This window comes from Embiotoca jacksoni, unplaced genomic scaffold (assembly GCF_022577435.1).
Source record: "Embiotoca jacksoni isolate LCO1_2020_lvr unplaced genomic scaffold, fEmbJac1.0.p SCAF_13, whole genome shotgun sequence".
Taxonomy (NCBI): domain Eukaryota; kingdom Metazoa; phylum Chordata; class Actinopteri; family Embiotocidae; genus Embiotoca; species Embiotoca jacksoni.
Window position 1 is genome coordinate 14681139 of NW_027185263.1, and position 25776 is coordinate 14706914.

Sequence of the window (25776 nt, forward strand, 5' to 3'; positions counted from 1 at the left end):
ACATGACCTCCTTCTTTGAGCCTGGTCAGGCCTTGTACTTTTCACGCTTAGGTGAAGCAATACGTGACACTTACACAGTATCCTCTACTGGACATATGGGTGTATTACACACTTTGGCCTGATAACGGGCTGGGTTCTTTATAATGAGACCCAGCTTTAAAAAAAAATTATAAAAATGCTCGAAAAGGAGTCCTGCGTGGTTAACTTTTTATTTAATTTATGGGTTTCTCTCGGCAGAGTTTGGAGTAGTAGTCCAGTCCGGTCATCCTGCAGACCCTAACCTGATTCCCAGTGCTCCATCTAAACCTGAGGTGACTGACATCAGCCCTACCTCCGTCACTCTGTCCTGGAAGTCGAGCCTCGGTGCCGGTGCACCACCTACATCTTACCTAATAGAGGCATTCAGGTTAGACATACATAGAAACCAACATGTTTTAATGACTTATTCTATATACACATATTGATGAAAAAAAAAATCCCTTGCATCATAATTTTTTCACCTCTCTCTGAAGTTATACATTAAGCAGCAGATGGATGACCCTCGCCGAGCATGTGAAGGCACAGACCTTTGTCTTGAGAAACCTGAAGCCTGGAGCTATCTACCTTTTTATGGTCAGAGCAGTGAACGCTCATGGTCTCAGTGACCCGAGTCCAATCTCTGACTCGGTCAGAACACAGGGTCAGTGCCGCTTTTCCATTCCTTTTTCAAAGTTTTTAAGACCCATGCAGAGAAGCATCATGTTTATTTAATCTCAAATGGACATGTAATTTTTGCTATTTTACGTCTTTCCTTCCCTCGGTGCACATAGATAGCACCTCCACCATGCAGGGAGTGGATCACCGCCACATCCAGAGAGAACTGGGAGATGTTGTGATCCACCTGCACACACCGGCCATCCTTTCGTCTTCAGCTGTTAGGGTGCAGTGGATGGTAAGTGAACCATGTTGACTGTCGTGCACATGGAGCAGTGCTTTTATGCTACACATAGTCAGAGTTAGGGTAAATATGAGAAAAGGTCAAATGTGCAGTTTTGTCAGTACATGTGAACACATACTGTACATTAATAAATTATATAACAGCCAAGGTGTCAGGCCTTGAAAAAAATCAGCAATGTCAGAGTTTTTATTATAGGGATTACTATAGAGCAAAACTATACTTTCCAATGGGTTCTCTGTTTTCCCAAAGAAAAAAATGTGTGATATAAAGATACAGTGAATATAGCATGTAAATGTTAAACAGAAATTGAATAGCATAGTTCATTTTCTTTCTGTTAGTAGAAAATAAATCCTCAGCACAGAAAAGTGAATTCATTGGTGCGATATACTGCACTTTGCGTCAATCACATAAAGAATGTATATGCAACATTTTTATGTGGAAACCTTAAGAGAAATCTATTAAGGCACTCCTTCTCATAATAACGTGGTTAAAATGGAAAGTGCTTAGTTCTCTCCTGGCTTGATTTGAACCACGTTGAGTGGAAACTATTACTGACCTCATACTGCGGTTTATCGTGAGAACTCACAGATATGAGGAAATCTGTATCACCCTAAAGGAAAAGCAAATTAACGGAGTTTTAATAGATTCTTTCTGTAGGATGTTCACCCTTGCATACAGTGAGATTATGCTCTAACCTCTTAGATGTATGTGGCATTACTACAGTGCATTCATACGTCTGTTTGATTCAAAACCAGATGTTTAGTCGCTTATCTGTCATGTGCTATGGCGTCTAAGCAGCATGTTTTATCTCTGCTTGTCCTCCAGGTCGAGCAGCAGTCTCCGTACATCCAGGGCTACAAGGTGCTGTACCGGGCGTCTGCTGAGCACGGCCAGCCCGAGGGCCAGTGGAGCGTCCTGGAGGTACATTCCCCGCGGGAGGACGGGGTGGTCATCGGTCAGCTGAGGAAGGCATCCATCTACGAGTTCAAAGTGCGCCCCTTCTTTGATGAGTTCCAGGGAGCTGACAGTGAGGTGAAGGTGGTCAGGACATTAGAAGAAGGTTTGTTCTACAGTTTCTGTAAATATCAAAGAGAAAATGATCAACATTGGTGGCAATACAAAAGCCAGGGATTGTTTTACTCAGTGTACATCAGCATAGAAGAGAGTCTCATTTGATACGTCTCCTTGTTTAACTGTATGCCTCATTGTCTTAGCCCCTAGTAGAGCACCCCAGGGTGTAACAGTTACAAAGAGTGATGCCAATGGGACTGCCATCCTTGTTTCCTGGAAACCGCCTCCAGAAACAGAAGAGGCTGGAGTCATTCAGGAATACAAGGTAAAAAAAAAAAAAAGAAAAACCTCCCGCCTTCCCTTCTCTACTCTGAATCATGTGTATTCCAGTTAAATTGCAAGTCACATCTTTGTAAAAACTATGGGTGCCACTGTCATCTCATTTCCTCCACACCTTCTCCTGACAGGTCTGGTGCCTGGGTAACGAGAGTCGCTACCATGTGAATCAGTCGGTGGACGGCTCCACCTTCTCGGTGCTCATCTCCAGCCTGGCACCAGGAATTCGCTACAGAGTGGAGGTCGCAGCAAGCAATGGTGCCGGACCCGGAGTAAAGAGCGATGTTGCTTTCTTTCAATTAGGTAAAAGTAAAGGAGTACTCCGTTAGTTAGATGTCATAAAAGTGGTTTTAAAAAGAGTGACAGCATCTTAAGGTGAAGACTCGTATTTCAGAGCCTCTTTTGTTTGTACAGTAAAAATTTGAATTCAGCATCATGCTGCAGTTTTCACATTTTTAACACTTTTCTATCTTTGCAGCCCCCTTTTTGAACACACTGAGATCTTCATTTGTGCTTTCTGCTGCTGTTTTTCCTGCATAATGTTTGACTTTTCTCTTTCTGATTTCACTGATCAGACTCTGCAGGCCAGATGATGGATATCAGCGAGGACAGAGACACGTTGTCTCAGATTTCGGATGTGGTGAAGCAACCTGCTTTTATCGCTGGCATTGGCGCCACCTGCTGGCTGGTTCTCATGATTTTCAGCGTGTGGCTCTACCGTCACCGCAAGAAGAGAAGTGGCCTCAGCAGCACGTACACGGGCATCCGCAAAGGTGTGCGCCTTTCTCTTATGTCTATATTTTAGACTGGTAGACGCACAGATGAATATTTATAACAATAAAAGCCAAATGTATGTGCCAAACAGGTTATGATGTAACCTCTGTGATTACATTACAGAGATTACATTACAAGGTCGTTACGATGGTAAGGGGATCAAGACAGGACATGTTGCCGTCACACTAAACAGCAGTTGTCATTTCAGTGATATTAGGGAATGTTTTCAGTGGCTGATAAGCAGATCACATCAAAGGGTAAAAAAAAAAAGAAATGCTCGGGTCTAATCTTCCTTTGACACAAAGACTTCAGAAACAAATTTGCATTCGGGACTATGCAGACATTCAAAGGCTGACCTTTAGTCGCCTATTTGTAGAGTCTCATTTCCTCAGCGCTGCACAGTTGTTGGAGGCACGGGTGTGTCAACCTGCCATTACCATGTCTACTGTTATTTCCCCCCTGTCTGTCGGGTTGCCTCTCACCACCATTAACCCTCACCTGGACACTTTAGTCAGAAACAGAGGCAGACAAAGACACAGGTGGCTTGTCGGTATTTAAGAGTTTGTACACAGCATAGTTTTATATGAAGACGCGCGCAGAAATTACACGCATAACACACAGTAAAACCTCAGTCTCAAAACTAAAAATACACTTTTTGTAGTATACATTAACACTAAAGTATTAGTCTAACTGATTACATTCTCTTTCCCCTCCTTTGTCTGTCCCTACAGTCCCGTCATTCACCTTTACACCTACAGGTATGTAAACATGGTTTATATGATAATATTGATATTTTTTTGTATATGGCAAGTACATTTGTAATCATTGGGTATTATATTTTACACATCTAAACAGCCAAAGATGCATCCCCTGCCTTTGAGGGATCATCAGAAGTTTAAAGATTAGATTAGATTTGACTTTATTAACCCCACTTTGGGGAAATTCGGTCGTTGCAGCAGCAAAAAAAAAAAAAAAAGTGCATACAATATGAAAAGAAAATTCAAATACGTATAAGATATAAGAAATAAGATTGATAAAAAAAAGTATTATTTTAGAATAAATACACAGACTATTTACACATACACAAAAAAGACTGCACAGTGCTAAAAAAAAATATATAGAAGTGAAACTTAAGTGGGACTAAAATCATTGCATTTTTGTTTTCTGTATGTCATGAAAATATGTCAACCAAGAGAAATTCAATTTCAAATATGAGCTGAAAGTGATTGGATCGTAATTTCCATAAAGTAGGAACAGAAGTACATCCAATATGCAGACTATAATAAGGCAACAAAGTATTTTTGCATAGACATCTGTGGGCTGATAGTGCTCCAAACCCCCCTGCTCAGTAGGTGAAGTTCATATGATCAAATAAGAAAAATATGAAATATATTCCACAGGAGAATTCAATTTATTTCATGTTTTACTGGTAGTAGATGATTTAGAAACTCTGCCTCAAACACACTTTCTAAGTCAGTGGTGGAAGTATGTTGAGATGGGTAAAGGCACAGGCAATTATTTTGTGTTGCCTTCACGCAAATTAAACCAGACAGTCAGATTTTGTGTCCTATGGATGGAGGCGAGCATTGAAGTAAGTGCAGACTTGTGACTTAAATTTTTTTTGCTTAGACTCCTTCCCTGCCTTTCATGTTTTTCCTCTGCCTTTGGCTCAACCTCCTCTTGACAGCTCATCAAGGTTGAATGTTTTTCTGTTTCTCTTTGCAGTCGCATATCAAAGAGGAGAATCTGTGTGCAGTGCTGGCAGGTGAGTGATATTTTTGTCCCTTTGTGTTATATAAAGAAATACAGAAGAAATGCACTTACATTGTGCAAACACTAGGGGGAGGTGTCTTCCTGCTCTAAATGAACTGTGTGCATCTGCGCCACCCTCATTCATTAATGATTTATGGAGCTGGCAGGTGTTGATTGACAGCTCTGTGGTCCTCCTTGTTGCAGACCTGGCCTTCTCAGCATGGGTGAGCCTCTAAACCAGCTGTGGCTGCCAGACAATTGGCCGAATGCATGTGCCAATCACAAGGACTGTAGCATCAACTGCTGCAACAATGGCAACGGCACCAGTGACAGTAACATGACCACATACAGCCGACCAGGTTAGTGCACAAGGGAGTTCATCCTATAGCCTGAGATAAATAATGTGCAACCAATTAAAAAAAAAAAAATCAAATCAAACACCTTGTGGAAATGCAAAATGTTTGTCTCATCCTTTGTTCTCGCTGTGTTCATGTGATGCTTTGTTTCATGCACTCAGCCGACTGCATCGCCAACTACGGAAACCATCCAGACAACAAACAGGGGGGACAGCTTGGTTCTGAGACAGCCATATACAGTGACGTGAACCTCTCCAACAAGCTCAATGAGATTAAAACATTCAACAACTCCAACTTGGGCTACGCAACTCCTGGAGGAGATTCATCCGCCACATATGAGCCCATCCCGTATGCCACCACGCAGCTCATTCAAGCCGGCATTAAGAATAAAGCAGCCACCGGGGGCTCTATAGCAGAGCCTCTGGAAATACCCTGCTGGAAACAGCCCCCCAACCTGCCTCCCATACCAAAGGAGATGGCAGCACAGATGCAGTACAACATCATGGAGCAAAACAGCAAAGGTAGGGTCAGATTTGATGCAGCATGTTTATGAAAAAAAAAAGAAAGATGCTGCAAATGTGTCTGCTGCTTTGTCTTTAGATCATTTCCAAGGAAGCGAAGGAGTGATCCATTCTAAAACTATCCCCTACAACCAGAGCCGTGATCACAGCACAGGAGGCTCACACCACAGCTCAGACAGAGGCAGCAACAGCACCTCAGGTGAGGCCAGCAACTTCTCCGCACAGTGTTTAATATTAATGAGGCAAACCGCCTGTCTGTTTACCTTGATGTTTGTTTTTCATTTCTCAGGGAGTCAAAATCAAAAGAAGGGAACACGGGCCCCAAAGATCCCAAAACATAATGCGGTGAGCTGGGGAGAAGCGCTGCCTCCTCCTCATGCTAATGCCTGGGAATGCGATGAGTACAGCCTGCCCATGGAAAGGAGGTGAGGGGGAAAAGATGCACGTACTTCTATACAGTGCACACTGAAATATTGTCCTAGCAGGGTTTCAAAAGAACTACTATGACATAGTGCACATCAAAATACCCCAATACACACACACACACACACACACACACCCAAACACTTTCTTTCTTGATTGACAAACCAGTGCATAAGGTAGAGTTAGCAGCATTTTTAAATGTGTCATATTAAACTACAGCTACTGCATATTATGTTGCTCATTAGCCAACTGCAGCCCACCAGGTTATACTGACTGGAAAAAAAAAAAAAAAAAGAAGAATATGATGAAGTAGTCAGATGCACACATGCCTAATTGGAGGTATGCTGTGAACACCTGCAAAACCCTCTGTCAACAAGGTCTCGTTGTCACAGCCAACAATTTTAACCGAGCTAATTATACTATTTAGATTTTTGTCACTGTCACACAGTTTCCCATTACAGCAGGGTTTATATGATTGGAATTCGTGAAATGAACAATGAAAAGAAGAGAAACATGCCGTCGAGAGGCATTTTGAGCAATAAAAAAAAACAACAACAACAAAAAAGCTTATTGTTTTCTATGTTTTCTTATGAAGGGATGTTATGATGGTCTTGAGACCTTTGACTGTACACAAAAGTGGAGGTATCCTCCAGGTCTGAAAACTTAGGCTGATGTGGAAGTGCCAATAGCTGCAATACCACCGAGTGCCACTAGAGCTCGGCTCCAAAACGTCTCCAGCTCCATAGACTCCCATTCAATTTCTCTCATAAAATTCTAAGTAAATACATGTTTCCCACGATGTATCAGTGTTGTTAGCTCCTCCTTCTTATTAGTTTCCTGGTGGTCCATCTGAACATAATCCCGTCATTAATTAGAAATGCCTGTGCCTGTTTGATTGACAGGCCTGTGGTGCAGTCAGGTTACAGCTATCGGTGTGTGGGTCAGATCGAGTCAGATCCCCCACTCGCTCCCCCCCAGTTCCTCCAAATATGGTCATTTCTAGCTCCAAACCACTCCAAACTTGCAAACTGGCAAAAGCCAAAATCCAAACTCGAGGCTTCATAACGGCCGTTCACAAACTGAAGGGTGACGTTACTGTTGGTTGCTGCTGGTTGCTGCTTTGTTGTGATTAATATGCTTAGTCAGCCCCCCCCCCCCCCCCCATCCTTTAGCCATGACCTTATGTCAGCTGTCCTTTTCTTATCAGTTTTGATCCAGAGGAGAGAATAGAAGGCTGCCCGACTCCACCAGTAAGAGGAGCGGCCTCATCCCTCACTGAAGTGTCCTATAGTCACCCACCTGCAACATCATCACAGGGAGACCTAAGCAACGGACTGCACAAAGGGGCCGAACACCCCAGGTAACCAGCTTTAATCGTCCTGACAATCAATGAAACTGTTTTTTGTAACGGATTTTATCACAGATTTTTTTTTATTTTTATGCATTTTACAGCCAACGCATCACCAGCCACCCTCGCCCTTTTTCCCCAACACACACCTACAGCTCAATCCCCCTCTGCCCGGACACCGACGGCCAGGAAGAGAACGATGATGAGGAGGTGGAGGAAGAGGAAATAGATGCAGAGCTTGCTGAAAGTCACTACAGCCAACACCACAACCATCAGAAGCACAAACACCAGCTGCACCACCCCTCTCCACACAAGCTGCTTCTCCATGGGCTGGAGCAGACGCCAGCCTCCAGCACCGGGGATCTGGACAGATCAGTCACGGGGTCCATGGTAAACAGCTGGGGTTCGGCATCCGAGGACAACATCTCATCAGGCAGGTCCAGCGTCGTCAGCACCTCGGAGGGTTCCTTCTTCACAGATGGAGATTTTAACCAGGCAGTGACCTCTTCGCGGGATATTGTGGGCCTGCGCATGTGTAGATACCCAGACGAGTCAGGTGAATCCAAATTCATATATTTATTTATTTTATTATGATTCCTCTGCACAAGAACAGGATGATCCCACTGTTGTAAAACACAACCAAAAGCCAAAACATGATATGGACAGATTTGATTGACAGCTAACAGGCATTATAAGAAAGAAAAACAACTGGAAACTGTATTACAGTTTGAAGCAGCTGTTGCTAAAACCTGATTGGTGCTCGGAGGTGCATTACATCCTCTTTTTCCCAACAGAGAGAGATCTGTGTTCATGTAGCACAGAAAGAAGCCGGTGCAGAAATATGTTGTGCTACTATTTTTCATCATCATAATATAATTTTAAATAGAACATTTCAAACTGCTTGACAAGGAAATAAAAGCAACATGAGATAAAAATTACTGCATAAATCATTGACAATGAATCAACTGTAAGTTTACTGGTAGATGTGATATGTAATTTAAACTGGTACCCACAAACATGGACATTTTTTTTTTACCAATCCTGGCATCCTTATATTGGCTGCATGTCCAGAATAAAATTATTTTTTTGAGTTTTATTGATTGTGTGTATGTGCTTAAATAGAGTAGCCTCAGTAGTGACTAGTTTCTAGATCTGGAATGGTACTTGGGGCCGACAGGCTTCCTCTGTTGCTGGTCCAAAACTTTGGAAAAGCCTCCCCCTTCAGATCAGGTCGGTGTTCACCGGTGTTCAAATCTTGATTGAAAACATTACTTCACGCTGGCATGTCCAGATTAGGCCCAATCTTATTATTTTCAGTGTTATGAATACCTCTGGGTTTTGTGGCCTGGTATTTGTTGATTTTTGTCTTTCATATGCTTTTATTGTGTTTTTATTGTTTGGTTTGTTTGATGTCCTCATGTGTTTTAATCCTGTTTGACATTGTGCAGCACTTTGGTGAAGGTATGTTGTATTTAAACACGCTTTTTGTGTAAACTGACTTGACTTGAACTTTGAATATCTGTGTAAAATTGGTGTGATCATTTCAGGCCGGCGGCACCAGCGACCCAGTAGCCCCATGTCAACAGATAGCAACATGAGTCCTGCAATTACACATAAAAGGCCCAGGAGGCATAAACAGAACCAGTCTGGTCAACAGGGTTACCAACCCAAAGATGTCTTCAATGATGGTAAAGAACCAAGAATGAGATTAAAGATTTGCTACTGCGTATCTCTTCATAACTCTGAACATCTCTGTGCTGTCTACTATCTGCTGTGTCCACAGACTCCTGCATGCCTCTGAATTTCACCAGCCAGATGTCCCATGGTGAATACAAAGTGAGGGGGGCCACACTGCCTAGGATGGGCTCTGGGGAGGCCCGGGGTCGACGAGGCAGCACTGGGACTCACAGGGTCAGAGAGGATATGTTGGAGCAGAGGGAGAGCCATGAGAAGCACAAGACTCCGCTCGCAGCGAAAGGAAGCAGCAATAGCCGACAGCACTCAGGTACCGGATGGATTAATGTGCCCAATGTGGAGCTTTATAAATAAGTGATCAAATGTGTAGCTGAATCGTTGTTTTTCTTTCAGAATTTGGAGACATTCTTCTGTACAGTCGTCCCTCTTTCCCATCAGGTCAAGCTCAGCGAGAGCCAGATGAGTCTAATTCACCCAGCTTTTTGTCATGCGGAGAACCAAGGACCAAGCAAGGAGAACAGGTGGCCCCTCCAGGACAGGTTGAAGAGGTGAATGAAAACCAGGAATTAAAACTCTCTATATAGTTTATATAGTGGAGATAGAGTTATCTCCAGTGTGAACATGTTTTTTTGCTAAACGTTTATATTATTATCCGTGACACAAGTTAACACTCTAATACATAAAATGCAGGCAAAGACACTGACACTGTTTTATTTTCACAGTTCCTGAAACGCTAAGAGGCGATTTGAGCACAACAGGAATGTCCTACAGTTGCTTCAGACAAGAAAGGACTTTGACCTTTACAACATGGGAAAAAGACTCTAAAAATACTGCACAATACACAATATTGTTTTATACTTCAAATTTCTCATTAGGTGTTGGAAAAAAAAAGAAGAAAAAGAAGTGCTCTCATGTTTAAGTCTGTGGACTTCAATTTGATGCACTGTTTGTTGCTTTTACTTTTCGGTGACCAGCTTCCAGGAGCCTGAGCCGCTGGTTGCTCAGTTTAAAGTAAGATGAATACACATTTGATGGCGGTTGTGAGTGTCTAGAAAAATATTGTCCATGACGACTGCTTGATGCGGTCCGTGTGATCTTTGTCTTTGTCTCGTTATTTTACTGTAAGTGATATACAGTCATTACCAGCCATCCTTGTAAATTGTTTACTGCCACAGAAGTGCTTCAAATTCAAATTTTATATAACAGTGTTAATGTTTTATAAGTGATGTACATCTTTGTCTTTGTATTATTTGTTCTACTTTGGTTATAAAAGCACAATCACTTAATTTTATTCAAAGTCATTGTTCTATGAATTTCAGTCTGGAGGAAATCAATTTTTGGATTCTTGTTAATCATCGGTTCACTTTAGACTGAGAAAAAGATTGTTTATTGTGGTTGTGCATTCAGTTTTGCGTACATTTGAGCTGCTTTCATTCAGATTTGAACTATCTGTTGTGTGTACTGAGAGAATTGCATGCAGATTCACCTGTAAGGGGGGTTTATACGCAACATCTTGACTGCTTTGTCTTCCCTTTGGGATGAAGAAAAGTCATGGACTGGTTCCACTTATTGTTTCTCTCCGCTGAGTTGAGTTCATTTCATCGGCCCCTGTGTTTCCTTGACCTTGAGCCTAACTTCTGCTGTGGGGCTGGACAATACACCAAAATTGATCCAATTACTGACTCTGAATGTCTTACCAATGTAAATTCACTCATATTGTAATAAAGAAGTTGCTTGAAACCCGTATAATTAAACTAGCTAGAACAACCAATGAGATGAAGTTCAGTCTAACAGTAGATTTCCCGATTCCCCAAATCTTAAACTGGTCATACTGTAGTTAAATCTTGTAAGTCACTTCAAGTTTCTAATAAAATATTAAAAGACACTAGTGGATTAGCAAATGAAAATTGTTTATTTATTATTGTACAGATTAATGTACATTGTGCTATAGTTTTTGGTCATATTGTCCAGCCCTATTCTGTGAGTTATGGAGGGAACAAATAGTCACTTTAACTACTCTATTTGAATAAATATTGCTGTTCCTTAAGCAACAACAACAAATGATCTTTGAATTCATTTCTGCATCACTCTAATTCCTCTTTCCAGTGTCAAGAGTTGATGAGTTTCAACCATGCAGAATACGGTATCGTAAAATGTGCCCACTACTAAACCAGGAAGAATTCACTGCAATTTCCTCTCATTCCAGCCATGTCTTCAAAAGGGTTTTACAAAGTCCTAACTAAGGTAACACACACACACACACACACACACACACACACACACACACACACACACACACACACACACACACACACACACACACACACACACACACACAAAATATGGAGGGTGATATTTTCAGGTCCTTTTTTTCTGCTTTTTTCTCAAACACATAACACAAATTATTTTTACTTTTGATTTCATGATGATGAAATCAAATGACATACATAGGCCTACACACACATACAGAAAGGCTCCCATCATGTTTTTCTTGGATGGGTATTTAACCTCTGTTTATGGAATTATATTTGATGGATTTGGTTCATAAAAAGGATTCTGGACAGAGAAGAAAAAAAAATGTGAGAACTGCACTTTGTGTAGACGTTACATCAAGAAAAACCAACAGTGCAGTGTTTAGTAAAATGTTATATTTTAAATCAAATTAAATAAAAAATGATAGTAATCCAAAAGCCATTCTTTGCAGTCACATATTTGAAGTTGGAGGAGCTGTAATGTTTACCCCTTTAATTAAATTAAAAAACTCTTCAGAGATATTTATTCATGTTTTTGTACTTCTGTTCCTGATGTCCAACCATGACTTGGTTTATGCTGGATGTCTTTAAGTATGTCCCATAGGTGCAGCAAACGCGTCACATTTTGCATTTGTGAGGTAAGGAGGATCAGGGAAGCAGGTGAATGGAAAACTGAGAAGGTGTGATGAGATCCGCAGTTTAATTAACCTCACTTATGAAGCTTCAACAAGAGAGCAGCTGTACGCTTTTGAAATGAAGGAAGTGTTTCACAGATGTCTTTCAGAGAGTGTCAGGTAGACTCAGTGGTGCGTCATCCACAAATAATTACAGTGATTTTATAATTACACTGAGCTCGTTGTGACTCATTTAACAAGCTGCATCTTGAACCAACTGCGCACAGCAGTGAGGTGAGTAGGGACTCTGACCTCTCAGACAGTTTTACCTCACTTTGGGTCCCTTGGAAGACACAAACTCAGGAATGATCTCAAGCCACGTGTGCGAAAGCAACCCGTGTAATTTTACAATTTTCTGCCAAATACTCCATTCTGGACTCTTTAAACGTCAGATACCATTCATGAACTATGTCATCCTGAGTGGCCTTGTACATTACTTTCATTAGGTACTGCAGCTACCCTTACAAAGTATGCACTGTTGCGTGTAGTACGTGTACAATTGGGACATACTTCATCAGAAAAATGCGCCTTTAACTTTGACCCGTTTTGTCATATCTGTTGCGATCTGTAGCGTGATATTTGAGGTAAAAATAAAAAGGAACGCTACTTTTTAATGCCTCTTCTTCTTATCCTTCTTCCTTTTGTGAGCCTTTTAGTGCCATTGACTCTCTGCGGCTCATTCGACATGACTTATTGTCCTGAATATGACCGGATGTAGTAGGACATCCTGGTATTTTTGGCATGCTATTTCACACACTATGTATTGGGCTGTACTGAATCTTTTTCTGGCATACTAAATAGTATTACAGTAAGTGTATTGGAACGTACAGTACATTTCCGATATTTCTTCTGTACAAGTCTTACAGTCAATCGCAACATGGTTCAATGTCTGCTTTCTCATGTCCCGACTACAGTACCATGCACAGAGTTTTCCTCTAGAATGGTGATTATTGATACAAAAGCATGGGATATATGAGCAGAAAAATGGACTGCAACGGAACACTGCAAGGCTGCATTACCTTGACTTTTACACAACGATCAGGATACTTCACAGAGCCGGCATCGGTTTGCTCTGTAGTGCACATGCTCCTTAATGAGCACCCTATGAGAGCACGCCTACTTAATGCAACACATTTTATTCCATGTGTCCTGGACAAGTATGTGTTTATCCTCCAGACTATATACGTCTGTTAGCTATTTTGAAAGATCACCTGAGATTATAGTTGCCCTTTCAGTTTGTTGATCTCATATTCCATATTCCACAGCAATATTCACACCAACCTTTAAACCATGTTGAATATGTGTGCTTGTATTATTTTTAACTGAGGTAACGTATATGGCTTCGATATTCTACTGACGTCAGAGCTCCTCTTTCTGTGCGTCCGTCACAGGTCTTGATGCAAACACAAGACAATAATTGACAAAAGGCTGCCACACAGCTCAGTCCACCAGGCCTTGTAATCTACAATGAAATGATCTCATTAACACTCACAACATGCACAGTAACATATACACGAGCTCAGACGGAGAAAAATGCAAGTTGTGACTGATCACTTCAAGGACAGCGCTCATCCCTGCAGAGCACTGCAGTTTAATTGGCCATTAAACTGTTTCACAAGAATTCTTAAAGAACTTCGATGACGCACAGTTAAACGGATAAACTGCACGATATACAACCCCTGTTTGTCAACCACACACACGCAAAAAAGGATGGAGTGTGATGTTTTCAGGTCCTTTTTTTCTGCTTTTGTCTCAAACACACAACACAAAACAACCTGGATTATTCTTGAATGTTTTTTACTTTCCATTTCATGACGATGAAATCAAATGACATACAAGCACATACAAAAAGGCTCCCATAATTTTTTCCGCAATTTGGTTACGTTTAGGTACCAAAACTACATGGTTAGGGATAGGAAAGTATCATAGTTTTGGCTAAAATGTGTATTTTTATGCCAGTAATGTTATGTATGTCACAAAAGGTCTCCTTTTGGTATCTCTCTGGGGTCAACAGCTTTAACAAAACAACACTATTTGACGCTTTGGGAGTAAGAACAGGTTGAGCCTTTCCCAAAACATTACAAGTTGTCGACTCATGTAAATGTTGATAAAATGAGCGAGAGGAATGTGCACCTTCCCGTGAATCAAAGAAATGACACAGTGGGGATGGACAAAGTAGGCACCATGTTCTGTTGGTTGAATATACTAAAAATGGTAATTTAAGACAATATTGATTCCTGTTTGATGTTTAACCCAAATGACTGAAAAATATACATCACAATGAAAGCGGTTATGTTTTTTTATATTTATAATGGATCATAATTACTACGTTAGTTTCAGAAGCTCTAAAAATGATATGTTATCTGCCGTGCACTAGCTGGTTGACAGACAAATATAGTTGAACATATTTGAGCATTTAGCAGCTAAATTATTACAGGATTCACTTGTAAATCTGTCCTTTTATGAACATTTATCTGGTAATACAGTTTCCAGATGTATGAGCCATTTCTGACATTTGATTAATGACCAACCAGAGACCAGGAACCAATAGTCATAATTCTAATAATTAAACCTTTAATTCTTCAATTAAATCCCCTTCTGGCTCTTTACCGACTCTTTCAGATTTGGTTCTCAGATCACATACTGTCAAGGGTAAGAGGATCAAACAATGACAGTCTTTTTTTGACCTTGCAAGTAGGATTGCACTTTGTAGAGAAAGTGCCATCTTTGTTCCACTTCTGCTTTAACGCAGCAGAAGCTGAAACACTTGGTGTGAACAGAGCAATGTAAAGAACCACTCAACTAAAAATCATCATTTTCAGAAGTTTTATTTTTCCAAGTCCTCCTGTGGACTCAACGATCCACAAAAACACATGACTCAAGGAATTGAATCTCTGTCACAGTAGTGTGTAACTTGTAGCTGCAGCTGCTCTGCTTCCTTCAATCCATCATCTGTCCTCACTCACGTGCTTTGTGACAGCTGGTGAGGAGGCTAAATGTGCAAGAAAGGCACGTTTTTCTCAGTTTGTATCACAATCTTTTTCTCAAACCAAACTGCACTGTTCTTAAAACATCATGGTCATGGTTTTGATCTTTCTGCCCTTTCCATTCAGTTTGCTCCCTGTGTTACTCTCTCTGCTGACCAGAGGTCCCCATTCTCCTGCAGGCCACGCCCACCTCACCTGCTCCCAGTTCCCCAATTTGCTGCACCTGCAGCCACTCTGCAATCAGCCCACTCTACTGAGTGGGCTACTCACAGTCTGCCACTCTTACCTTTTCAGTATTGTGTTTCCCTGCCTGGTCTTTTTGCACCTTTTATTCTTTATCAGTTGAGTCCTGTTTGCTTCACTTAACCTCACTCACGAGTGTTTCTGTTCTTTCGCCTGACGTAACGTAATCTTTGAGATCTTAACTGCTGCAATCGAGTATTTACAAAATTTTTTTGGTGTTTTTTGTTTTTTTTATAGGCTACACAATAAGGAAAGGATAACTAAACACATAAAACCTGTATAAATAAAAACTTCCAGAACCCCATCCACAGACTCCAAGAAGGCAGGATACTTGAAGGTGACCCTCTTGTTCTCCAGGGAGAATGCCCAACACAGTAGGGTTCAGCCAGGGACTTGTGCATATGCCCACACCCGTCTGGTGCCTCTCTCCCTGGGCAACACAGTCCTTTCACTCTGCAGGAGTTTGGTTCCATAGTCAATACTGTGCATGGATGTGAGCCCAACTAGTTGATACTGCTTCAGCTCTTTCCCCGCCAGAGAGGTCACGTTCAAAGTCCCTAGAGCTAGTGTATGTCACCAGGGATCGCCATGCCAAGGCCCCTGGTGACATAGACATACACTGCACCCCCACCCGATACTTAATTCTGCAGGCAGTGGGCCTACAGGGTGGCGACTCCATGCTGTTTCTTTTGGCTGTGTCCAACTGGGGCCCCATGGGCCAAATCCTGACCACTAGACACACGCTGGCGAGCTCCCCTCCAAAGTCTGACTCCAAGCATCCCAATCTGAGTGAGGTTGTGCTGCACTGAAGGTCACCTTCCATTTGAGTGTTCTCAGACGCAATTGCTGATATGTCATTGCCTTCAACAAAAAGGGATGCATTTATGAGGTTTGACCATTTTCAGCAGGTGAGAGGCACCATGGCTACACTTTCAATAAAACCCACGAGACCATCTCATATGTCCCACTTCTGCAAAAAGGCTGCTGACCTCTTATCTGTCAACAGCTACAACAAAGTGTGAATTCTATTTTTTTACCCCAATTATCACTTCAAGCTTGAGTGATATAACTGGTGCAACTACGTGGTGTAGAAGGTACACCACTTCAATGTTCACATAACTCAATTTGAGAAAAAAAACAAATCAGCATCAAAGGTGGTGATTACATCGATTTTTAAAAAAAAAAATTGTAGCAATTGAAATGTGCATAAACATTATTTAATTTAACTTTAACATACAATATTATTTTTTTTACATCACATTTACCAAGTCATTCATGCAATGAGCCACTTCATGAATTATTCCATTAACTGGATTGCAAGCAAATAGAATTCTGAGCAAGATTTAGCTTTTGTGAGAAAGGCTGTTTTCTTCTCCAGGAAAACTATTTCTCAGCACCATGAATGGCTGCTTTCACCCCTGTCCTTTTCTTTTTCTTTTTCTTTTTCTTTTTCTTTTCAAGGACAACTGTCTACAGTGGGTTATTCAAGTGTTTGCCTTGGTTTCCAAGATACTGTGTGTGTGGGTGTGTGTGTGTGTGTGTGGGTGCATGTCTGTGTGCTTCTTGTGCATGTATGTGCATGAGCTGCCAAGTTTCATTTTCAATTTTGCCATGTTTATCCAGCAGATTCTCTGCAATCTGTTGACAAAGAGGCAGCCATGACAGCTAGGGCAAATGTGGCAAAATTGCACAGCGGCTGACAGAAAAAAAATGGAACTGACGGCTGTCAACTCTGAACAACACTTTGTAAGGTGACAGATCTATAAAGGCAGTCTGGCCGAGTGCTGTGCCGCAAGTGAAAACGTCTTCTCTGACCTACCAGCTGAACTGCACCATATGTCATTTAGGTGTTCAATTTTCTCCTCTTATCAAAACACCAGTCGTCGAATCTTAACATAATCCAGAATATTATTTTGCATCTGCTGTGATCGTCATTGGAGATTTGGGAGATGGCCTCTTAAACAGGTACACGCAATCATTCAGGCAATGGTATTTGCAGCATAATGAGGTTTATTGAGGATGTGCAGAGAGCACTGTTGCAGAAAAGAAGTCTGGAGGTGATGAAGACATTGATTAGCTTCACAGCAGTGAAATAAACAGGTGGTGTCAGAGATAGGTGGCATTTCTCAGCTCTCAGTGTTTTCTATTGCCAGTGACAAACAGGGCGCAGAGGTTGAGGATTGCAGTCACGCTGTTAAGTGGGAAGTTATGAGTGGAGAGGGGTGCAGATAACGGGCTGCGAATTTATGATGTGAAATTCATTGCGTGTTGTATTTGAGGGAGATTACTTTCTCTTAAAGCAGGCAGTTGGTGAGGAATTAGGAGGTGTCAGAGATAATGAATCTGGTGGCGAGGTGCAGCAAATTTGCTTATGGAGCCATATCACTGTCTGCTGCTATAAAAGTTGACTGTGGTGCCAAGAGAGGACTTACTGTAGCAGATGAGGAGGGAATGGTAAGTTGTCAAAAAGCTGCACTCAAGTCAAAGAGGATGATAGCACGGCTTCATCCGGCCTCGGGGGCATCAGGTCTGGTATCAGGGCACAGTCACACACTGACTGCCGGTTATAAAGATTATAAAGTGAGATTTTCGAACACAATAGGAATTACAGGGCTGTTACAAAATGGATGAACAAAAGTAGTTGTCGGATTTTAAAAGCAATCACAAGTATATTATGCCACAAAGTAGTAGAAATGAAAATGAACGAAATGTGTTCGTAAATGCAGAAAGTACTTTGCTTCCATTTTCATTTTAGGGAACAGGATTAGTATAATGTAATATAGGAAAATCAAGTCAAATTAAAACAGCAAGCAGCGATATGCGGGCCCTCGCATGCTACACGTTGGGCAGCCAGCGGGTCGAGACCTACTTAATTTTTTTTTAAAAAAGTCATCCAAAATATGACAAAAATGTCCAAAATATCGTCCGAAATATGACTTTTTTTTTTTCATAATTTGGACATGGACAATTCATATTTCGGACGACACGCAAGTATCACTTTATTTTTATATTTAGGACGACATGCCACAGTATGACTTTTTTTTTTTTTTTTATCATATTTTGTACGACATGCTACAGTATGACTTGTTTTTCCATATTTTGGATGACATGCTACAGTATGACTTTTTTTTCCATATTTTATAGCACGGTGGTGCATTGGTGACTCCCAGTCAGAAGGTTCCAGGTTCGATTCTTGCCCTTGACGTGGCTCTTCATTTAAGATGTTAATGTCATCCTTTTCAGGACGAGTCTCGAACCTAGAACCTTCTGACTGGAAGGCAACAATGCCAAACACTGCACTGTTGATTGCTCTTCCATAACATGTTTAAAAGTCATATAAGTCATATAAGTCAAACAAGCATGCAACAAAGGCAGCAAAATGGTGCAGTTCCAAACCAGCGTTGTCATCTCACAATCAGGAGGTTCTGGGTTTGATAGGGTGCCTGGAACTTAGTGTGTGGAGGATTGCATGTTCTTGCTTGAATGTAATGTTTTACTTTATGGACTACATGCATAAGTTAGTCATCCATATTATGGATGACAAACTTTACTTTTAGGTTTGTAGTTTTGCAGGAACATGCAAATTCCACATAGAAAGTACCAGGCGGGAATAAAACCCGGGAGCTTTAGACTGAGACGACAATGCTGACAACTGCACCACTATGCTGGCTTCCAAAACTTGAACAAAAGTAATACTTATAGCATGTCGTCATAAATAGCATACTTACTTCTTTAATGTCGTCCAAAATGTGAAAAAAAAACGTCATACTATAAGCATGTTGTCCAAAAAGTGAAAACAATATATATAAATATACACATATATATATATATATATATATTTGGACCCCCCAAATGTCAATATTATGGTTATGCCCTTGACCTCCATAGCTTGTTGTTGTTTACAATTTACAAGTAATTGTAACTGTAATGCTAATTGCTGTTATCAATATGATCTGCAGACCAGCTTGTGGCCTACCTATTTATTTTGCAATGGCGAGAGTTGTAAAAACTAAATTATTATAACGATAGGCTTACACACTTAATTTGCAGCAATAACACTTGCTTTATAACAGGCAGGAAACATAATAGCAGTTTTTGTACGTCTTGAACCTTGAAGCTACGTAGATTTCACCTCCCCAGTGTACTTACTCATAACGTTGTCGTCGTATTTTTCTAATGTATCTTCATCTCCAAAAGGCGCTTGTGCTGTAACTGTGGAAGGATGCCCACTGAACGGGGGGGATAAATGCCTCTAGGACAGACCATAGGTAGACTTATTGAACTTGGAAATACTGTTTACCCTTGAAAAATTATGGAACAAAAGTTTAGTAAAATTTCCAAATCTTCCAGTTTCTTTGAAGAATTAACCAGCTGCCATCGCCTCCAAACCATACAGTTTGTTCACCTCATAATGCAAACAACATTTACCGTGCAGCCTATGGGTGTTTGGGCATACAAGGATTGGATTGCAGCAACAGAAAATTATGCATACATTCATAAATATGACGATTGCCATATTTTTTTTGTTATGGAGTAAAACAACAGTTTTATTTGACTATAGAGAACAAATCACCTCCACTAGTTTGTAATAATGAAATCATGAAATTATACTTTAATATTTAATGTAATACAGGGGTCCTAAAGTAAAAACTTTACTGGACAAAAGATGCTCCAATGTACTGTTTTCCTTCACATTTATGTAAATTGGACAAAGACTGGCCTCCAATCTAGTTGTGAATTATATGTACACATCTTTATCTTCATCTCCTCCCTTTCAGCAGATGAATGTGAGAACAGCCTCGCTCTGGCTCAATGAGATTCCCATGACAACACGAGTAGACAATGTTTAAGTCGAGATTTCTGGGGAGGAGGAAGAAAAAAAAAATGGGGGAATATTGCAGAGACAAGCTGTCATAACTGGAAAGGCTTGAATACAGATGTGCTCTCCAGGGGAGCCGCCAGTAACTAGGGGTGTGTTTTGGTGCCGGGATTAAACATCAGAACTTTTCTCTGGCTGAAACCTAGAGACTGTGACTCAGAGAAAGTAGGACAAAGATACATATCAATATTTGCTTGCATCCGTATTTACTTAAATAGCTTCTATCAGAGACCTCCAGGAGAGGCTTTGCTGCTCCATGTCAGTGGCACAATGTGAAGTGGCAACATAAAAGAAGTAGATGAACCATGTGGGTGAACAAGACGAAAATAAATTGGTCACCGAGGGAGAGACCACTGGCCTTTAGCTTACCCTCAGGGTAGCTGAGCCACAGAGCGGGACTCGCGGTCTCAGGTGGGGTGCACGTAAACCAACACGCTCTTCCAATGTTGCAATTAGCCAAATGTCACGAGTCACAAATCAGCCTTTTGAGGCAAGGTTACTCATAATCATACTGAAAAGGTTGTCCACCACATGTTGGGAAAATTGCATGAAATGACACCAATCATTCTCAATTGAGATCCAAGAAAATCCCAGGAGTGAATAGTTGCCTTTCTTTTCCTCTTAAACCAGCAATGATAATAATTTGCAGGATATAATATTACAGTTATTACAGTCATATGACCTACTGTGTAATCAATGTAAAGTCTAGCTCTTGAGTGCAGTATTACTAAACTGAAAAAGCAGTTCAGTTACCTGAACTTCAAAGTGTGAAATATGATGGCTTGCTTTTTGAATTCATAATGGGGTTAAGGTTAGGTATTATTCTGACTCTACTTGTGTCTAAAATTGGCTTTGCACTGGGGTGAAAGCACTACACACCTGAATATCTTGTATGTAAATATGCTAATATTGTGTTACATGTTGAATAAATATAACAAGAATTGTATGAGGCTAACCTGTCATATTTTTTCATTCATGTTGTCCTAGATAAGAAGATTTACCCATATAGTCTTCTTTTTATTTTATTTGAATCCATAATGAGGCTCTTGTCGTGCACGCTGACAATCTGAGTTCAAATTACAGCAATTTCTTTCTCCATCACCCTGTTTTTTTTTTTTTTTTTTACCTGCACAGGGGCAAAACTCTTGATTTTGAAGTGGGTCCTCTTTTTGGGTGAAATATGTTAATTTGCAAATGTCTTGTTTCAAATAGAAATATTCCTGAAATAAGCTCATAGTCTTCTTTCTATTATGGATATAAGATGTAATAAAACACCCAACCTGTAAAATTTGCATCCTCAAAGGTGAACCTGTCACTTCAGTCATACAGAGGTTAAAGGTCGGGGTCAGGTGCAGACTAGCACTCCTGCTCCTCACCCTGCTCACCCCGGGTGTTCCAGTTTAAAGATGCAGCATGCATTTATATTAACACTGAAAAGGAAAGGAAAATGTGGCACAGAAGCCGGTAACATCTTACATCATCATACCGTAGGTTCAAACCACCAAGAACTCTCTCAAACACTTGAACACCTTCTTTTAATTTTTCCCAGGTTGATGACTTCCTGTACCATCATTCAAATAGTGCTTGCAAACAGGAGTTGATGCGTGTATGAATTATTTTCTTGGAAAAAGAAAAATGCACGATCCTTTTAGATGCTTTATTGTCATTATAACTACTAGTGCGTTCCATAGAAAAAAAGGACCTCCATTACAAGCATTTTTCAGTTGTTTGTAGCAGTGTCTGGAGAAGTGAAGCAGTTTGAGGCCAAATTGCTCCCCTGAGAGCTGGAAAATAGGATCTCAGCAATAAATTTGTTACAGTAAACTGATTTTTCATTAAACCAAAACCACAACATCCCACAAAGTCAGCACACCATTCCGAGAGCTGTACATCAAGCTAAATCTTTATGAGACAGAAGTGTAGCTGTATTAACGCAGGTAGAGTCCTGTAATTGGGCTCTGTGGGCTCAGCTATGAGTTTCTGCTCTTCCATTAAATTCAAATGTACTACAAGCTGTTAAGAAGGGCTTGTACAACACTTGGCGATGGGGTGTGTGTGTGTGTGTGTGTGTGTGTGTGTGTGTGTGTGTGTGTGTGTTTGGGAGGAGGGTAGTCCCTGTAACAGGGAAGCCAAATTGCATCAAAGTGATATAGAACAGCCTACACAATACTAATTCTTCTGTCCTTGTGGCACTTCTGGAAACCAAATTAATTGGATGTAAAGTTTTAGAGGTGGATTGCACATTGTCCTCCCTGTCTGCACAGTATCTGCAGACTGCCCTAATCCTTGCCCATCCATTTCAAGATACAAACACTGACAGGCTGTGACCACACTGTGTACAGCACCTATTGTCCCGTCGCCTGAAGCCATCCTCCCCAGTGCTGATCTGTAACAAAGTTACCTTCACATAACAACAGGGAGCTGCCGTGTGGTCCAGAGATGGACTCTGAAAAAGGATCCAACGTCAGGCAGCTTAAGTTTAGGTGACGATTTAGACAAACTGTTCATATATTGAAGCAGCGTGTCAGACAGTTCTCGAAATGGATGCACCATTTTCACATATACGGGTATGCCTGGATGTGCAATATCACATTTAAAGCATGCCCTACACAGTGTTATGTGGAAACACGTATGAAATGCAAATAAGGGGGGGACATTGGTTAAAATAAAATGAGCTAAATTCTTCTTCTCTTCGCAATGATTTCATGACTTTTGTCACAGATGGCAATTAGTACTTCACCAAAGTAGTATGCAATGAGAAAATATAATACTATTTTCTTCCTTTTTAGCTGCAAGTGTGCAGTCCACCTCGTAGGTAAAACTGACTGTAAATGAGATGCGAGTAAAAGCCCATACATCATTTTCCAGTCTAAAATCTAACCGATTCAAAAATCTGGGTACAAACAGGGTTTCAGACTCAGGCATTGTGAGCAGTTCATTTTCACATACACATTTTTTATTTTGCATCAAAGGATTGAAAAATGGCCCTACTGTGTGTGGCTGTGTATTTCCTGAGGGCAAACCAATCTGGCATGTAAAGATTCTTCAAAAGGGAGAGCCATTACCAGAACAATGATCAGAACATACAGTAACCATCCAAACATGTGAAGACATCCTGAATCTCATGGGCAGGAAATACTAATCATTTGCATTCTAAAACTTTGCAAAACATCTTTCAAATTTGGCGGTCATTTAACTCTATACAACTTTTTGTAAGTTGACGGTGTAGATTCATAACCATTCAGCAGTGTACTACAGTACATAACAACAAATCAAAATGGTATCATTTCTTTGATGTTTAACATCACATATTTTTTCAGTCCATCTTGCAATTGCAATCTACGCAATTTGTCTGCAGGTGACATTGGGACACTTGAATTCATTTTTCTCTGCCCTACTAAAGTAATAAAGTAATAATGCACGTGACTTTCACTTTCTCATTTCCCTTTACTGTCATATTATCTTTTGAATATTGCACATGATTGTGTCACTGGATGTAACTGGAAAGGAAACACATATATTATTTATGAACATATTCTTTTTGGGAATGGCAGAGAAGTATCCATTTTCTTATGTCTTTGCTTTGGATATCACAACTGATGTGTTGCTTTGTTACCATTGAAAAATGTTATGGTAACCATTTGCTGAGAACCATTGTTAGTATAATGCATAATAGGATTCCCAGCAAGAAATATGAAACACAAGTTAGTTATTTTGGCATATTAGTTCCAAGTATTTACCTGTGTTTTTTTCCCCCTTGTATCTCTCAATATACTGCGAGTATTTCTCAAAACAACTACAGCACAGCCAAGAATATATCTTCTGTTTTATGTTCTGCTCATCATAGACATCCCTCTTTGCCATTATGATTCTCCTCCTCAGCTCAGCTGACAATGAGTTTGTGCTTATTTTCACCAAAAACGCTCTGTGCAAAGTACAACAATACAGTAGCTTCATCGAAATAAGCTAACAGTTTGAGCATTAATGAAAAATGATTCACAGTAATAAATCACAAAAGAGACAACATTGGGTTTGGCTTGCATAGCAAAGCAAAAGAAAGAGAAAAAACATTACAAAATATATTTACAAATTATGCAAGTCCTTTTTCATTTCAATTAGTCATTTAGTTGTGTTTTCTTCTTCATCTCCACTGTGTGAACGGTTGTACACCATGTGACAGAATATAGAAGCGGACATATAACATACTCTTTTGAAGAGGGGAGGGGGTGTGTGTGGGTGTGTGTGTGTGGGGGGAGGGGGGGGTGAAAGTAACACTGTGAGAGTGGTGTCGGTGTCTGTACATGACATTTACAGCTCTGCATTTCATCTCGCACAATTTTGCTTCTTCGTCATCATTCGCTCTCCTCTCCGTCTTCTGAACATCATTCTGTGTCACTCGCAGAGAGAAAAATCTCATAGCGCTTATAAACAAGGTGTCCTGGGACAGGCAGCAACTGCAGGGAATGATGCCTCACATAGACTCTGAAAGAGAGACAGGAAGACACAACAACAACACTGTGAACTCTGGATGACACTGAATACTCCACTCTCAGTATCTGCATTTCCATTAAACTACCTCAAGATACATTTGATCCTGATATCTTAAATATTTATACATTATTTCCTCTTCATATAAAAAAAAATGTCACTGTAGCTACGCATTAAGTAATGTGTGTGTTAGTTGTTTCTAAATTTGTGTATGGAATCAAGTTAGTCTTAAAAGAATTTAACAAAATCAAAATGCGGGATTGAAGTCAAATTAAAAATAGAAAGTCATATAAATAAGTTGAAAGCACAAAAATGAGCTCAAAAGTACAACTAAGTGTAAAATTATACATTTGATTATGATATTCACACCTTTCTTACAAGCATAATTTCTCTTCAGTTTAGCTGCTTCATTTTTCAAGTGGAAATACTTCAATTATTTCCCACCAAATACTTCTATTTCTCAGACCTGGCTATAATAATATGAGATAATAGGAATTTTTCTGAGGTTATTATAAGCAATTCTACAAAATCATATTAATAATTCAAATAGGTAAACAAGTAAGCCGATTAAATGTAATGTTTTGTCTATTATTCTTTGTCAGAGTTAATCAAATGAAAACTATTACATGATTTAGTAAACACGGGAGTAAAAAGGTTTAGTACAACTTGCATGTTATTGCTCTCTGTGCAGTATTTGATACACCCACTCATGTGTGATGTGCACACTGATGCGCCCCCACGAGGATCGACACTTACAGTGCTCCCTTTTCTCTGTGCCGTTTGTGGAAGGATGCCCGTTGTGGGAGGGGTCTGTGCCAGGTCTCTTGTGGGAGCCCCTGCTCAGGGTGGCCCTGTTGGATGATGCCGTGCCACTCCAGGAAGCCATATGCTGCCGCTCCAGCGTCGACACGGTCACCATGCACTCCTCAGAAGGGTCTGATGCCGCAGCTGCCCACGAGCCGTGCATGTGGGAACCCATGCCGTGCAGGGACTTCATCGCCGGCGTGTGGGCTGCGGAGTGGGTGGTCGATGAGGGTGTTTGGCAAAGGATACAAATACGATATCATGATATATAAGCCCTTTGCACTGAATTTACCATA

At 40.6% G+C, this 25776-nt stretch overlaps 2 protein-coding genes across 6 annotated transcripts in view; one reads left to right on the top strand and one right to left on the bottom strand.

Annotated features, from left to right (window-relative positions):
- Window positions 1-12653, top strand: part of LOC138196608 (roundabout homolog 1-like) — a 92962-nt gene extending 80309 nt beyond the window's left edge. For 3 of the 4 annotated variants that reach the window (XM_069146834.1, XM_069146836.1, XM_069146837.1), the window contains 19 exons: window positions 238-406; window positions 513-679; window positions 810-931; window positions 1763-1997; window positions 2152-2273; window positions 2416-2587; window positions 2860-3057; window positions 3790-3816; window positions 4784-4823; window positions 5015-5169; window positions 5328-5687; window positions 5767-5886; window positions 5977-6112; window positions 7318-7470; window positions 7563-8014; window positions 9006-9146; window positions 9242-9463; window positions 9547-9701; window positions 9876-12652. In XM_069146834.1, coding sequence (XP_069002935.1) covers window positions 238-406; window positions 513-679; window positions 810-931; window positions 1763-1997; window positions 2152-2273; window positions 2416-2587; window positions 2860-3057; window positions 3790-3816; window positions 4784-4823; window positions 5015-5169; window positions 5328-5687; window positions 5767-5886; window positions 5977-6112; window positions 7318-7470; window positions 7563-8014; window positions 9006-9146; window positions 9242-9463; window positions 9547-9701; window positions 9876-9890 — 3161 coding nt within the window. In that variant the 3' untranslated portion in view covers window positions 9891-12652. Of the gene's footprint in view, window positions 1-237; window positions 407-512; window positions 680-809; window positions 932-1762; window positions 1998-2151; window positions 2274-2415; window positions 2588-2859; window positions 3058-3789; window positions 3817-4783; window positions 4824-5014; window positions 5170-5327; window positions 5688-5766; window positions 5887-5976; window positions 6113-7317; window positions 7471-7562; window positions 8015-9005; window positions 9147-9241; window positions 9464-9546; window positions 9702-9875 lie in introns of all 4 variants that reach the window. The other variant, XM_069146835.1, reaches the window with a different exon arrangement.
- A 10473-nt stretch (window positions 12654-23126) lies between these two features.
- LOC138196609 (roundabout homolog 2-like) overlaps window positions 23127-25776 on the bottom strand; it is a 77078-nt gene continuing 74428 nt past the window's right edge. For both annotated transcript variants that reach the window (XM_069146839.1, XM_069146838.1), the window contains exons 26-27: window positions 25433-25687; window positions 23127-24670 (exon numbers count right to left, since the gene is read on the bottom strand). In XM_069146839.1, coding sequence (XP_069002940.1) covers window positions 24669-24670; window positions 25433-25687 — 257 coding nt within the window. In that variant the 3' untranslated portion in view covers window positions 23127-24668. The remainder of the gene's footprint in view (window positions 24671-25432; window positions 25688-25776) is intronic.